The 15,003-nt window shown below is 37.0% G+C and overlaps 1 protein-coding gene across 1 annotated transcript in view; it reads right to left on the reverse strand.

Moving 5' to 3' along the window:
- Window positions 1-3,269: 3,269 nt before the first annotated feature.
- The window catches only part of itgav (integrin, alpha V), a 34,725-nt gene continuing 22,991 nt past the window's right edge, over window positions 3,270-15,003 (reverse strand). The window contains exons 23-32 of the mRNA XM_087804163.1: window positions 14,778-14,870; window positions 14,057-14,136; window positions 10,766-10,846; window positions 10,417-10,522; window positions 8,332-8,490; window positions 7,523-7,651; window positions 6,308-6,421; window positions 5,301-5,408; window positions 4,098-4,217; window positions 3,270-3,962 (exon numbers count right to left, since the gene is read on the reverse strand). Coding sequence (XP_087660289.1) covers window positions 3,882-3,962; window positions 4,098-4,217; window positions 5,301-5,408; window positions 6,308-6,421; window positions 7,523-7,651; window positions 8,332-8,490; window positions 10,417-10,522; window positions 10,766-10,846; window positions 14,057-14,136; window positions 14,778-14,870 — 1,071 coding nt within the window. The 3' untranslated portion in view covers window positions 3,270-3,881. The remainder of the gene's footprint in view (window positions 3,963-4,097; window positions 4,218-5,300; window positions 5,409-6,307; window positions 6,422-7,522; window positions 7,652-8,331; window positions 8,491-10,416; window positions 10,523-10,765; window positions 10,847-14,056; window positions 14,137-14,777; window positions 14,871-15,003) is intronic.

Below are 15,003 nucleotides of genomic sequence, written 5' to 3' on the forward strand. Positions count from 1 at the left end.
GTCATTATTTTGTTAAAACAAATTGAGATGTTAACCTTTTTAAATGGGGTTCAGATCATTTATTAGGATTGCATTGTCAAATATGACAGCTTTGATAGAACGTAAATCAAATAAAACCCAAGTTCCAATCAAGATGTCTTTTAGACTCTATTGTTCCAGTTGTGGTAGGAGTCAATGAGTTAAAATGGGTCATGTTCTGTGCCTCAATTGTTTAGGCAGCTGATTGGAGCTGTCACATTAAAAACTGACATTAATTAATTCCTTATTAACTTTAATTCAACAAAACAGGAGTTGTGGCTGTAAAGTGACCAGTCCTGGTGGTAATCCCAGAACGCAGTGGTGGACCCCAATGGTGAAGGTTTCTGTCTAGCTGAAGAAGACATATCGGGCATTTTTGGCTTGTGGGTCTCTTGAAGAGCCTGGCAGCCTAAGTGTGCTGCAGCTTTGGCGGTAGCTGAGGCAAAAACATGCTCAGGGCAGGGCCGGGTCTAGACAGGCATGTATGAGGGGGCAGCCACAAATCTTGAGGGGGCATTGTGCTGTTACTTACTTACTTACATGTAAGTTTGAGGGGGCACAACATTTATTTGAGGGGGCCAGGCCCCCTCTTGCCCCTGCCTAGACCCGGCCCTGGCTCAGGGTGTGGAAGGGGTTTGGTGAGGCCATGAAGAATAACTGTCAACACTGTTAATTAGCGATGGCAGGCTGCTGACCTCTTCTCGCAATGTTGTTGATCGTTGGAAAGAATACTTCGATGGTCTCCTTATTCCCACCAAAATGTTTTCCAAAGAGGAATGGTCAGGGGATTCTGACGTGGGCTTCTCCATCTCTGTGGTGAAGGTTGCAGAGGTGGTTAGAAAGCTCCTTGGTGGCAAGGCCGTGGGAGTGGATGAGATCAGCGCAGAGTTTCTCAAGGCCTTGGATGTGACGGATTGTCTTGGCTGATACACTTCTGCAACATCTCAATGCTGTCTGGATTGGCAGACTTGGGTGTTGGTTCCTCTTTTTAAGAAGGAGGATCGGAGGGTGTGTTCTAACTACAGAGGGGATCCTACTCCTTAGCCTTTCTGGCAAGGTCTATTCAGGGGCCCTAGAAAGGAGGGTCCATCGGAGAGTCCAGCCTCGTATTCAGGAGGAGCAAGTTGGTTTATGTGCAGGTTGTGGAACTGTGGATCAGCACTACACCCGCCACAAGATTCTTAAGGGTGCATGGGAGTTTGCCCAAATCTTTCCACATGTGTTTTGTGGATCTGAAGGGCATTCAACCCTATCCCTCACAGCCAGGACGTTGAGGAAGTCCTGTTTGGTGGCCTTGGGATTGGGTCACTACTTTTCGTGGATGACATGGTCTTGATGGCCTCATCAGACTTTCTGCTCTCACTGGAAAGGTTAGCTACAGTGTATGAAGCAGCAGGGATGACATACAGAACCTCCAAATCCAAGTCCATGGTTCTCAGTTGGAACAAGATAGGGATACTTATCTGGGCTGTGGATGAGATCCTGTCCCAAGGGGAGGAATTTTAGTTTCTTGGGGTCTCCTTGGGCAGATTCGAGTGCGAGATTGACAGACGGATTGGGGCGGCAGCTGCATCTATGCAAACAATTTTGATATTTTATACGATAGTAATCTACATCCCTTAGAAGACATCTATTGCAGTCATTGATTGGAACCATGATTATTTGAATATATCTTTACATTTACACATTCAAATACACACATTAAAATGTCCAGATAAAAAAATTATAGAATAGTAGTCCTAGTCTTTAAGAAGACATACAGTTTATGGTAATCGTTGACTGGAACTGTATTTATTCATTGATTTTCAGCCCATCAAACCTGTCATACCTGTCCTCGTACATTACCTGAACCCTAATAAACGGTTAACATCTAAATCTGTTTTAAACAATCAGTACTTATGTTACAAAATAATGACCAACAATAAAAAAGCAATAGTAATTCATTCATTCATAACAAACTTGCCTTTTAAACGGTACTGTATATGACCGTGAAGGATTAGAAGGCAAACGAGGCGCTGATGCGCTGATCCTATTTTGAAAGACGGAGGTTAGTTTCTTGCTTTTGAACGGCCTTAAAGTTTGCGAGAAGGGACACTTCAGTTTTAAGAGCGGTTCATTTGACAGCAGTCAGGCGTAACATTATTGTACAATACTGGTAGAACTGTAACCATTGCTTAAGTTTTATTGGATTGCTGTGGTTGTAGACGTTGACTGTTTAGTTTTCACTCGTTTTAGCTTTTTTGCATTCATTTATATATTAGGGAAGGAAAATCTCATAATACATTAATATACAAGACAATCTCTTTTATTGATGTTTTGAAGGCTCTTCAATAACTGCAAGCATTCTCAAGGCGTTTTAAAAATAACCATTACTTACTTACTTACTTTCTTGCCTCTCACATTTCTTCCACGTACAATCAACATTTTTGCGTGTACGCTTCATGAAACATCTCATGACCAAATAAGGCCATAACTGAAATGCATAACTGCGCTGACCCCTTCTTCCAGCCTGCTCCATTACACATCCAGAGAAACTTTTTGGTTTTAGCACTCCACATACACCGTCAGTCATTCATAGCTTTTATATTTAGTAATTTGGTGCTTAACGTAGATATATAGTCATAACAAAATATTTTATTTTAGTTAAATGACACAATCCAAATGTACCTTACAAAGTATAAGTTACATATTCATGTACAATGGCCCACTTTCCCAGATTGGTTAAGAATCTCTTGAGTGCTACCATCTTCCTAAAGGCCACCTTAAGAATGGTTCCTAGATTCACTTTTAGCTTAAGAATATATTTTCCTAAGAAGAAAATCAATTGACCCACTCTTAACTCTTCACTCTTCTTAGCCATCAAATGCTCAGTGATCAAGCCGCATCAGGGTAATGTACTTGTAAAAGCTGATCATGCAACGTGTAACTCATTAAAACGTTTCTTTCTTCAGTGAATATTAATTTATAATTTGGAAAAAAAAAAAAATTTTGGAAGATATACATTTCCTTGTGGTCTCTTGATCACTGAGATTTTACCTAATTCAAAGAAGCAAAATAAAGGCAATAAAAAAACAATAGCAGTAAAACTTTTTTATTTAAAGAAGCTAAGGTCCAACATTTAATCAGAGAAAGTAATTCCTTAGTTGTCAAGCAAGTGGCAGGAATTAAAGCCCAGGTTAACCCAAATTAATTGCATTTGTCTAAGACGTTTAAGCTTCAGCCCTGATACAAAAATCCACATTGATGACAGATGAATGTTAAGAAAACTATGGTTTATTGTTTTAATTGCTAATAAGATTAACAAATAAAATTCGGAAGATCAATACATCACAAGTGAGTGATACAAAGTTAAGTCATTAGAGCATTTATAGTAGTACACAGTGAAGGGTTATTTATGTTGGACATACAAAAGTTTAATTATACATAATTATACAGATAGACTAATACAACCAAATCAAACCATTGTAATGCACTCTTTAGAAAGTAAGACAAGGCCAAATTGAAAGATGTAACAAATTATGAAAAAAATTATGAAAAACATCTTCAAATCATAGTGGTAAATATTTCATATTGTCCTTTTCAATTCCTCCTTAAAATATACGCTCTGCAATACACAAAACACTGTACAGACAGCAGTTTATTAACCATACAGTGCATGTTTTTTTTTTTAACCCTATTCAACATTAAAAAAAACAAAAACAATTTAAATATTTGTTTAACTTAATAATCAACTTGTTACTGGATTAACTAGTAAAATCTATAAATTGGTTTTGGCACAAAAAAAGTTCTCTTTACTCAAAATAGGTACTTTTGCAAACAGCCCGTTCAATCCATTTTCACTGCTAAACAGCAGGACAATAAACTCAAGCATTCTCCTCTGGCTGAAGTTGCTCCTTCTCAGTACAGTCTTCTTGAGGGGGGCGCACACGATTGAAAAACCCCAACTGAGAAAGAAAAATCCAGTTAGCTTTCCCCATTTCTCATGACAAAATTCATCCAGCCTTTTTTTTTTTTTAAATTGAATAATGTGTAAACTGATACCGAATATGGACGAAAATATTGTGTGTCTATTGTGTCACCTTGTACATGACGAGGATGAGCAGAGCTAGCAGCAACAGTCCTGCAAGGACAGCAAGGGCAATAACCCAACCTGGTATAGGCGGAGGAAATTCGTCCACCCACAGCACAGACACACTCACCTAAAATCACATTTCAGTAAACATGAAACACTGATATTTGGTTACATTTCAGGAAATCTTTCATTATTTTGATGATGATTTTGACCAATGTGTTAACTTGCAAGTAGTAGCATCATATTTATAATATCTAAATACCATTATTTGTACTGTGTTTTATCATATATAACCCGTAAGTACTGTAGATGCACTTGAGTGCGACATCATACAAGAATCAAAGTGAATCTGACTTTTCTGGTAGTTTTAGACTCTCCAGACAGCTTAAATTTGGGGTGGTGATTTAGGAAAACGACTTGAACAAACAAGCTCAATTTTGAATCAAATACCATAGTTAAAAACAATATCTACAGAATCTCCATTAAAAATCTTTGTATTAGGTAAGGAAAAACTTGATCAAAAGAAAATGCTTGATCAAAAATATTCTTCTCTTTTATGTCACTATTTATCATAAATTGTAAGTTAGACACCTGTGGTTTAAATGCATGATCTAATTATTAGTAGCAGTGCTTAGTAAGAATAGCTTAGGGTTCAGAGTGGGATGGGTTGCAACAAATGGCCATTAGATACCATAGCCTCATCACCATACTATCATTTTATGAATGGGTTACGCTTTAGTTAATTGGAATAAAATTTCAAAATATATGAAATTGTGTTTAGTACGAACTAATAATTTATGCCAACATCTGGCCATTATTCCTTTTTTGTTTCTTTGCCTTTGTTAAATGTGTTAATTTCATTCAATGAGGTGATTTTTAATCTGTAACTCACAAAAATGTATTAAAACATCCACACCCTCAGCAGTGATCAATTAATTGACTCACGAAAAAAGATTTACTTCACACAAACAGCATGTGAATAAAAACCTAAATGCCTGCTACTGGGAAACTGTTTTAATCTAAAATATAGTTAAATCAGACCACCACTGTATGGATGCTTTGACAAAAGTGGGCATGTGTGGTAGATATCAAGGTTTATTTCTAGCAAATGTTAAACACGATTCTGAATTTGAATGGTTCTAAATACCACAAAAAGTCAGTAAATATCTGACAATATTATGAAAAACTGATATATATATTGGTTTCTTACTGATGTGTTGTTCGATGGCAGTTCATATACTAGGTTCTTGTATGGCATCTCAATGACACTAACAGCTGCCGAAGAGTGAACCACATATGAGCGGTTTTGGTTCTCCGCCTGAAAGAAAACACATTATTAACAGTTCAATCACTTCAAATGATTGTGTGCTTTAATGAGAAAAAAAAAACATGACTGAAATTAGACTTCGAACAGCTCATATAAATAGATAATGACTAGATTGACTAACTGATAAATTAAATGACCACTCAATTTTACTGATAGGTATTGTATAGGTTTTATCTGATACTGGTTCTGAATCTGTACATTTGAACCACTAACTTTCTGGAATAAGGGAATATTAGGTGGAAAATGAATGAATAAACTTTAATAATATTGATCTTCCAAAAAAGTTGCTTTGCTGGGTTGTGCCGTCAGAACCAGTGCAATTATGGCATCAGCACCAATCCCTATTTATTTATCATAACCAGCATAACGATCTTGTTGTATATAAGGTAAGGTAAAAGGTAAGGTAAAACTTTATTGATCCCTCAGGAGGTCTCCTTCGGGAAATTGTTTTTTTTCCAATAGCCACAGAAAATACAGCAATTTTTCATTAAAAAAAAAAAAATAAATAAAAATAATCAAAATAAAAAAATAGATAATAAAAAATAATAATAATAAAAAAAAAAAAAAAATGTTATAATAATAATAATAATAATAATAATAATAATAATGTTTATGGACATAACAGAATAAATATAAAGTAAATTAGTAGAAGCTGGCCAGAATACACGCATATATAAATGAGTAGGTTGCGCGATGAAGAACTAAGTTGTAATAGTTCCTGAATAACAATAGATGCAATTATAAGTGGTAAATTATTTAGTACTGGACAGAGATCAAAACTTGATATCAACTTAAAACAAGGATGGCAGAAGTGTTTATACTAAATTACAGGGCGATTTAAAATGTATTCTTTATGCAGTAGTTGAAAAAATATGAAATGACCAGGTTACCTTTAGGAAACTGTTGACAACCAGTCTTGAGAAGATGAAAAGAATTGCATTCTTGTTCCTCTCCAGTCGACCAACCTGACATTTGAACTGTAAACACTCAGCTGTACTGCAGTCCTACATGCACGCACGCACACACGCACACGCACACGCACACACACACACACACACACACACACACACACACACACACACACACACACACACACACACACACACACACACACACACACACACACACACACACACACACACACGCACACGCACAGATGTTAAGGTCAAACCTTTTATATTTTAAATCATCTTTCACTGGTTGAGTGTTTGAGAGGACTATCGTTTTCATTTGCAACTACTTTTTGCAACTACTTTTTACTCATCAACTGATATTCGGTTATCAGCTTTGAAGTAAATAGTGTATTGTGTTGTATACAATCATTTCATAAAACATGAACAAACAGATCTATTTTAATTCTTAGTCTTCTCATATCCCACTTCTGATAGACCAATAATCGGTCGGACCGATTATCGGCGGTGATATTCAGCGTTTTGATGCATATCGGCATCGGCCTTTTTGATAATTCGGCGGGCGATACAAGATCAATTTATAACTGGTTTATTTTGGCTAAGATGCAGCGGTGCCTCTCTGACTCGGTCTCTAACTTTGCCACATGCCTCTATAATGTTTAATAAAAATATGCTTAAAGTAGGGCTGCATGATTAATCGTTAAACAATCACAATCTCATTTCCAAGTGACGACGATTATTAAAAAAAAAAATTGTACTGCATTTTGATCAGGGACGTCACCTGCATAAAAACAAGCGCTCCCTTTTCTCCCTCAACAAGTTATATCGGCGGAGATAACGAGAGCAGTTGAGAGTGTGAAGAGAAATGAAGGAGAAAAGTTGTGTAATTTACTTTAAACACATTTACTTCCTGAAATAGGTTCGTAAATTGAATTGAGGAGCAGGTCTGCTGGAGTGTCCGCGTGCGCGCGCATCTGGCGTCTCGGCATGTGCGTGTTGCTTGCATATTTGTGTGTGTGTTATGTCAAAGTTTGTTATCATTACCAATCATATTATTCTAATAGTATAAATGAAAATATATTGATGTGTATGACAGAGGATGCACAGATGACAGAGTAACAAGTAATAATCTAAAAAAACATCGGTCTATATCTACATCAAACCCTATTTTTCTTTCAAGACAATGCAACTTACTAGGACATGTAGGTCATTTTGTAAGTCTCGGGTCTCCAGGTCTCTCTTCCTTACATGGTTTTGGTTTCTTCCTTCAATTTCTCTGTCGCTGGGTGACATACCAGTCAAGTTTTTTCCTAAAGTAAGAAGCTTAGGCACAAAAAGGGAATTGGTGTGAAAACAGTGTGTATATATACCCAAATGATTAAATTAATACTGTATTAATGGAATCTTAAATAATTTCATGTAAAGAAGCTTGCCATAATACATGGAAGTTGGTGGGCTTGTTACCTTTTTTTTGGATCGATTATTTTTGTGAATGCACAAATACAAATCTGAGGAGGATCATTTATCTTAATAATGATCTTAAGTCCTTCAGTTCCAAACAAAATGACAACTAATTGATTTGTTTGGATATAATATTGTTTACTATATACAATTTTGCTTATATACAGTAACAATATACAACTAAAAACTTAATTGTATCTAACAAAACTTGCCTAAACGGTGTTAATATTTTACAGTGCTCTTGACGTCATCCTATAATGTAGCATAATTTCATTTCTGAATCCAAACTAAATAATAACGACATTAAGTTATTACATTTTTAAAAAAGAAAATGAAGTATTTAACTTTCTTTTACACTTTTGTCACTTGATGCATGTTGGATTTACAAATTTAAATTACCGCCAAAATATTGTTTTAGTATATTAAAACTTTATTATAAAAATAATATTCAAACAATTTTCCAAATACCTATGGTTGACAGAGTTACATCCAAATAACTTTCATGTTTAATGCAGGTTTAGTTTAGTTAAAAGAAATCTCACCGAAATGTTGAGTGGGTTGATCTCCACATCTGTACTGCAATTGACAGGTCCCTCTGTCTCAAAACTGGTTACATAGAGCAGAGAGTTGTTGCCCAACTGGTACGGCAATTTTACTTCAAGTGCCGCCTTACTGAAGGTACTGGGCCCACTGTTCAGGAGCTAGCGAAAAGTGTCATAGTTAAGCTCATATAGAATAACCAATCATCTGCCCCAAAAACCTGTTTTGTAAAATGATTTGGCAAAGATATGACAGTGGCAATTTAATAAACCACAAAATAGTATTCCAAAATGAAGTTGCAATGCAGGATACAGCAGACAGTGTTCCTATCCAGGTCAACATAGAAAACATCACAAAATGTATGTTGGTTATTTTTGAGTCAATTTCCACTTCTCGTTTTCACACTTCCTCTTTCCACTGATTTGGAATAGCCTCATAAGGAGAAAACAGACGGATACTTAACCGTCCCTTTGCCCTTCATTTACTGCGATACCACAGTTTCTTTGCGTCGGGTCAAAATTGACCATGCAGAGTACGGGAGTGCCCCACCACTGAATATGTATTTATTACAGCCAGGGAGGTCGTTCACCTTGACACAGAGGCAACACAAGGGATAACTCAAACAGTTGTTTTGGGCCACCGGGTCAGCAACACTAAAGTTAAAATATTCGAGGCTGTAACTGCTGTAAAAGACACAGTCACTGGATATCAGTAATGAAAGCTTTTGTTTAATACTTTGTGATCTCTCGCCATAATGCAGTTCATCTTTTGTGACTGCTGTTTTGAAGATTTATTTTGCGTACTTAAATATATTTTAATCCTACATCTATGATTGTATGCCTAACCTACCATTTGAATCCCCTAGTTTTGTAAAAATCAGAGCGCTGTATTTTGTGTATCGATTGCCCAAAGGGACTGCATTGTATTAAAAAGGAGGAAAATTATTTTCTTTTGTGTTGGCCAAGGAGATTTGAGTTTTGAGTTTTTAGAAACATCTCACACCCAGAATCTCTATAGAAGGCAATGGAATTAACAACATCTTTATAAATACTTGTTTTAATCAACAACATTGCCCCTTTTTCTCTTCTCAAAGGTGAATGGCTATGGGATACAGACCAAGCCTGAAATTAATTTATGCATAAGGTCTTTACCTAGGTTTTTCCATAAAGTATTTGAGAGTGGAACATATTCAGAATAGAAATAGTACTTACAATGGATGGATATCGTTTGAGCTTTTTTTCACACAAGTGTGAAATTATACTATTGATAATACAAAGTTTTTGTTTTTGCGAAATAAAAGTGACAGTTCTACAATTTAGACATACAACATTGTGCATTGAACTGTTCCTTCAGTGGCAGGCTCAGGCACCCCCAGTGTAGGACGGAGCGTTATAGAAGGTCCTTCATCCCAACTGGTGTCAGGATATTTAACTCTCTACTTTAAATATCCTGATGCTAATCCGTAGTGTGTTTTTCTTCTCGTGTTTTTTTTTTTTTTTCTCCGTTTTTATTTCTATTTTATTTTATTTTTATTCTATTTTATTTTGTTAATAGTGTTAAATTTCTAATTTTTGTAAATAATTGTATATTCTTAAGATCGTTTTTATTTTATTTTGTATTATCGCTTTTATTATTTCTTTTTCCTTGCACTTTATTTTTTTAAACTGCGCTGTTGTGAAAGTGTGTTTCCCCTCTGGGGATGAATAAAGCTTTTCTATTCTATTCTATTCTATTCTATTGATTACAATAGAGGGAGTGGGTGCTGATTTTGATTCAGACACATTTATATTATTATTTATATAATTGTATTTTTAAAATACATCTTTAATGTTTTGTAAACAACCAGTTAGCTAATGTAAATAGGAATAAATATGTACGGGCTTTCCCCCTATTCAGCTTGAGTAGAAGGACTTTGTCTAAATCAAAACGCAAAAGAGACAACTGCTATGAAGGCGTCAAAGAGCCTAGGACATTCTCATAAAACTGGAGTTACACCAAGCTAGTCTCATATATATATAAAAAAGAAATAATTAACTCATATCGTTCTGTGAAAAATGTAGAATTATAGTGAGTCAACAGCAATTTACCTCAAACACATGCAGTATTTGTGGTCCAAGGTCCTCTTTTGAGACAGGAGGCACAATAGGTTTCCAGTTTGTAATTGGTAATAGAACCTGACCAGGAGATGAAGAACTGACACAGAAAGCAAATTAGATATACGCTGACTAACCTTAGCAAAGCAAATTCTCGATTGAAAAAAGAAACATATATGCCCAAGATTAGGATGCAGTACCTCCTTTGCCTCTTTCTTCTTATTTCTATCATAAGCTAACACAATGAGTGCAGGTGCATTTTGACTGTTCTTTTGCTTCTTGACTACAAAATAATGCATCACTCAAAGTCATAAGCAGATATATACAAAAATGAATACTTTACCCTCGGATCTGAACTCTGGAGAGAACAGCAAGTTTGGTGACACTTGACACTTTAGGACTGGTATTGTCAAATTGGTTGGAGCTAGAGAGAAAAGACAAAATTAGTTCAATGTACACAACTGAGCTGCAGTCTGATAAAAAAAAAAAGTAAAGTTTGTAATACAGATTGTTCCCACACTTATATATTGGCCACTTAAGATGCCAAACTAAACTGGACAAAAAAAATGTGTTTTAGTTCTCTGAAGTACAGCGGTGGTTGGAAGCAGCAGCATAATTGCAATCAAGTGCTGGATTTTATTTTTTTTAAAAGAAAAAAAAGATGCATGTTATGTTTGAATAAAAACTAACTGAAGTCCAATGAAGACAAGAAGAAAAATTAACACTGATAAACAATGGTTTTGTGATCGTCATTCTGAAGGCTGCATTAAAGTAGCTGTTCATAGTCAGGAGGCAGTAGTCTGACTGAGATTCTGAAACCAACACTCAATCTCAAGATGAAAAAAAGCTGTTGGTTAGCCTTCCTGACCAGGAAGTATATGATAGGTGAGGTCATTGCTGATGTGAATGCCAAGATATATGGGGCTAAACAGACTTCCACAGCTGCTACTCCAAAGTAACTGTTGGTTAGCCTTCCAGACCAGGCAGTATATAAGATGAGTATGTAAATAGTTTTTATATATTTATTTATATTCCATTAAAAAACCTACCAAAAAGTGTCTGAAAGTTGGCCGCAACACATGCGCGTATACCATTATATTTATAGATTTTTTTTTTTTGTTCACTAATAGTCATGTCAGTTTTTTTTCATACAAGTTTGATTTTTGAAGCAGATAGGTCTAATCAGGTGATCATATGATGGGATGTTGTTTCACATTAACGTCTTTGACTCTGGTAGATAACACTTGGTGCGCTCAGACGCAGATCACTTTGTTTCTTTTTATTATCAAAACAAGCTTTCCTTCACATTATTTCTGAGTTGCGTGAAGAAAGAAAGGCAGCTAAACGGTTGTCTGGCTTGACTTTGCGAACGCATATGGGTCTATTCGCCACAACTTGATCCAAGTGGCTTTGGACTACTACCACATCCCACATGACATCCAGGGCATGATCACCAGCTACTTGAGAGAGATCAAGCTAAGATTCCAGTCTGCCAAGTTAACAACAAGGTGGCAGCCAGTAGAGAAAGGTATAGTGACATGATGCACAATCTCTCCCATTTTGTTCATCATGAGAATGAAGCTTATCATCTCAGCAGTGAGTGTAAAGGCAAGAGGGCCAAAGACCGCTGCAGGGTGTCAACAGCCGGTGATAAGGGCATTCATGGATGACCTTACCGTGATAACACCAACTCACGTGCAGGCAAGATGGGTCCTGGCAGAACTGGATCGTATGGCCACATGGGCAAAGATGGTCTTCAAGCCCAAGAAATCAAGGAGCCTGGTGATCCACGACTGGAAGGTTTGAGCTACTTGTTCAAGGGGAAGTGATCCCTAACATCCAGGGAAACCCAATCAAATGCCTTGGAAAGTGGTATGATGATTCCCTGTCAGATAAGAACAGCATCTCCAGCACCGTAAAACAAGTTGAGGATTGGCTGTATAAGATTGATAAGTCTGGCCCGCCAGGAAAGTCCAATGCTGGATATACCAACATGGCCTACTCCTGAGACTCATGTGGCTTCTCACCGTTTACGAGGTGCCCCTGTCATCTGTTGAAGCAATGGAGAGGAAGTTCAACAAATACCTTCGTAGATGGTTAGGAATACCCCCAACCTTTACAGCTGTGGGGCTCTACATAAGGTCGGGCCAGCTCCAGCTTCCCTTGTCATCTGTGGTGAAGGAGTTCAAAGTTGCCAAGTGCAGACTGTCCCTGTTATACGGGGACTCTCAAGATCAACTCACCAGGGAAGCAAGAGTCAGAACAAGATCTGGCCGCAAGTGGGGCGCCAGCACAACGATTACACAGGCAGAATGTTCTCTAAGGACCAAAGACATCATTGGGAACCCTTGGACGGGGGCTAGGTTCATCACATTTTTAGCAGTGGTCAAAGACCAATCCTGAGGTAGAATGGAGAAGAGCAAAATCCATCGAGCTTGCAACTCAAGGAGCCTGGACGAGGAGGAGCCTCCCCAAGAGATCCATCACATGGAGTGAACTGTGGCGGTTGGAGCCCTTCCGGATATCCTTTCTACTCCGAGCAGTGTACGACACCTTACCGACCCCAGTACATTTGCACAGGTGGGGGATGAGGGAGGACTCACTGTGCAGATTGTCTGGCAGTAAAGGACCAATGGCACACATTCTATCTGGGTGCAAGACCGCTTTATGCTGCCATCTTGACTGCACTAGCAGATTCTACTTATACAAGTCAGCCTTTTTATGTAGATTTTTAAATACACACAACCTTCAGAACTGATTATCAGTCCATTTACTTGTGGGCACCCATGCTCTACTGCAATGACTCAATTAACTCTACACATGCCATTAATGTTGATCAGACATGCATAATGGTAAAACTCAGAAACTCTTTTCCTTAATTAAAAACACTGGTTGTCGTCTGGTATGCATACAACGCTAAGTTCTACATTTCAGCCAAACCCACCTCACACCTTTCTCTTAGCTCCCACTGTGATTGCCTTCAAGAAATTAACTACTTTCCTTCAAACCTTCTAAATCTCAATAATAGCAAGAAGTTATTTTCATTGGCTCAAAATCCACCCTTGCAATAGTTACTAGTCCCATCTTCACCAACAATTACTCCATTTCCCACTTACCACATGTTATAAACTTAGATGTCTGGACATCACCCCGTCTTTCCATGCCCTCATCAATTACCTTTGAACACTTCCACAACATTAAACGCCTCCGTTCTTCACTAAGCTTGCCCATCTTTCCATCACCCTGCTTAAAGTTTTGCAGGGGATAAAAAGGACGGCATCTTATAAAAAAAAAATTCAGAATAGAGAGACGTTGATGTATGACCAAAGTCCCAGCGTAGTACAAGTTGTTGACTCTGCCTCAGTATTTCCTGAAAGGCCTTAAGTCATGGTCCCATCTGTGAGCTTGCTTGCTTGCCATCCCCTCTTTGTTCTTATCACTCTCTTTTAATTCACGAGTACACAAGTGCAGAGCCATTTCAAACTGAATTGAATTCAATAAAAGGAATCTACGAACCAATATTCAGATGCCTCTTTCTGTGTCTTAATTATGTCTTTAAATGATGATATCACACAGTAAGTTTTTTATCCATTTGCTTGCAAACACATTATACAAATGGGCAAAAAGACCTTACCTGACCATCTGTAGGTCAAACTTAATTGATGTGTCCTCCTCAGACAACTGGTGCACACTAAAGCGCAACTCGGCCAGAACCTGCAAAAAGTCGTAAGTAAGGAACCAAATTTTGCTTTGTCATTTTATTAACACCATATACATGTATACCAAGTATTAGGTTTCTATGTAAATGTCCTTAATCCACGGGTTTTCATTTGATACAAACGTATTTGCTGACGTTGTTTCTGCTTAAATAAATGTGCTATATACTGGATCGATAAACTTTATAAACCTGAACACAATTTCCACCCTTAGTTTTACATTAACCCAATAGCTTTTACTGACTACCATATGCAATAATTTGTTAATAGAGGATGCACAACCTAACCATGGTCCAGCACTCTAAAGTTGATAAGAATGCTGTTTAACATTTGTCTTCATTAAAATAGTATTTTAGGGGAAATGATAATTATGTATTTTAATATCTATTATATGGAAAAAAAGAAATTCCTAAATGCTAGCACTTGTTACTAGATTTTCATGTAGAAAAGTTGTGGACATAGCTTTGACAATTTCATTATACATTAATAATATTTGCAACAATAAAAAACTGAACAACCAACTAAAATGTACTATTATATAGACAGACCCGAAGAAAGTGTTTATATATGTACATGACAATTAAAACAATTGTAATTTTATACATTAAACATGTACAGGCATCTTTGGTTTCAACTGACCTTTGTCCCTCCTTTCATTGGATTTCCTAGGTCACAAACCACGATCTTGGTCTGGTTTTCTTTTTTGTAAGCACAGGAAAGCCTGGTAAGTGCCTGTGGAATGTGCCATGAGTCCATCAATCATGTCTCTGCATGGCACTATGATATCGTGGACAATAGTATCTTAATATCCATTACAAAACGTAGTATGACAGAGAGAACTAAATTAACAGAAACAAAATACTGT

This window comes from Callionymus lyra, chromosome 12, assembly GCF_982586985.1.
Source record: "Callionymus lyra chromosome 12, fCalLyr1.hap1.1, whole genome shotgun sequence".
Taxonomy (NCBI): domain Eukaryota; kingdom Metazoa; phylum Chordata; class Actinopteri; order Syngnathiformes; family Callionymidae; genus Callionymus; species Callionymus lyra.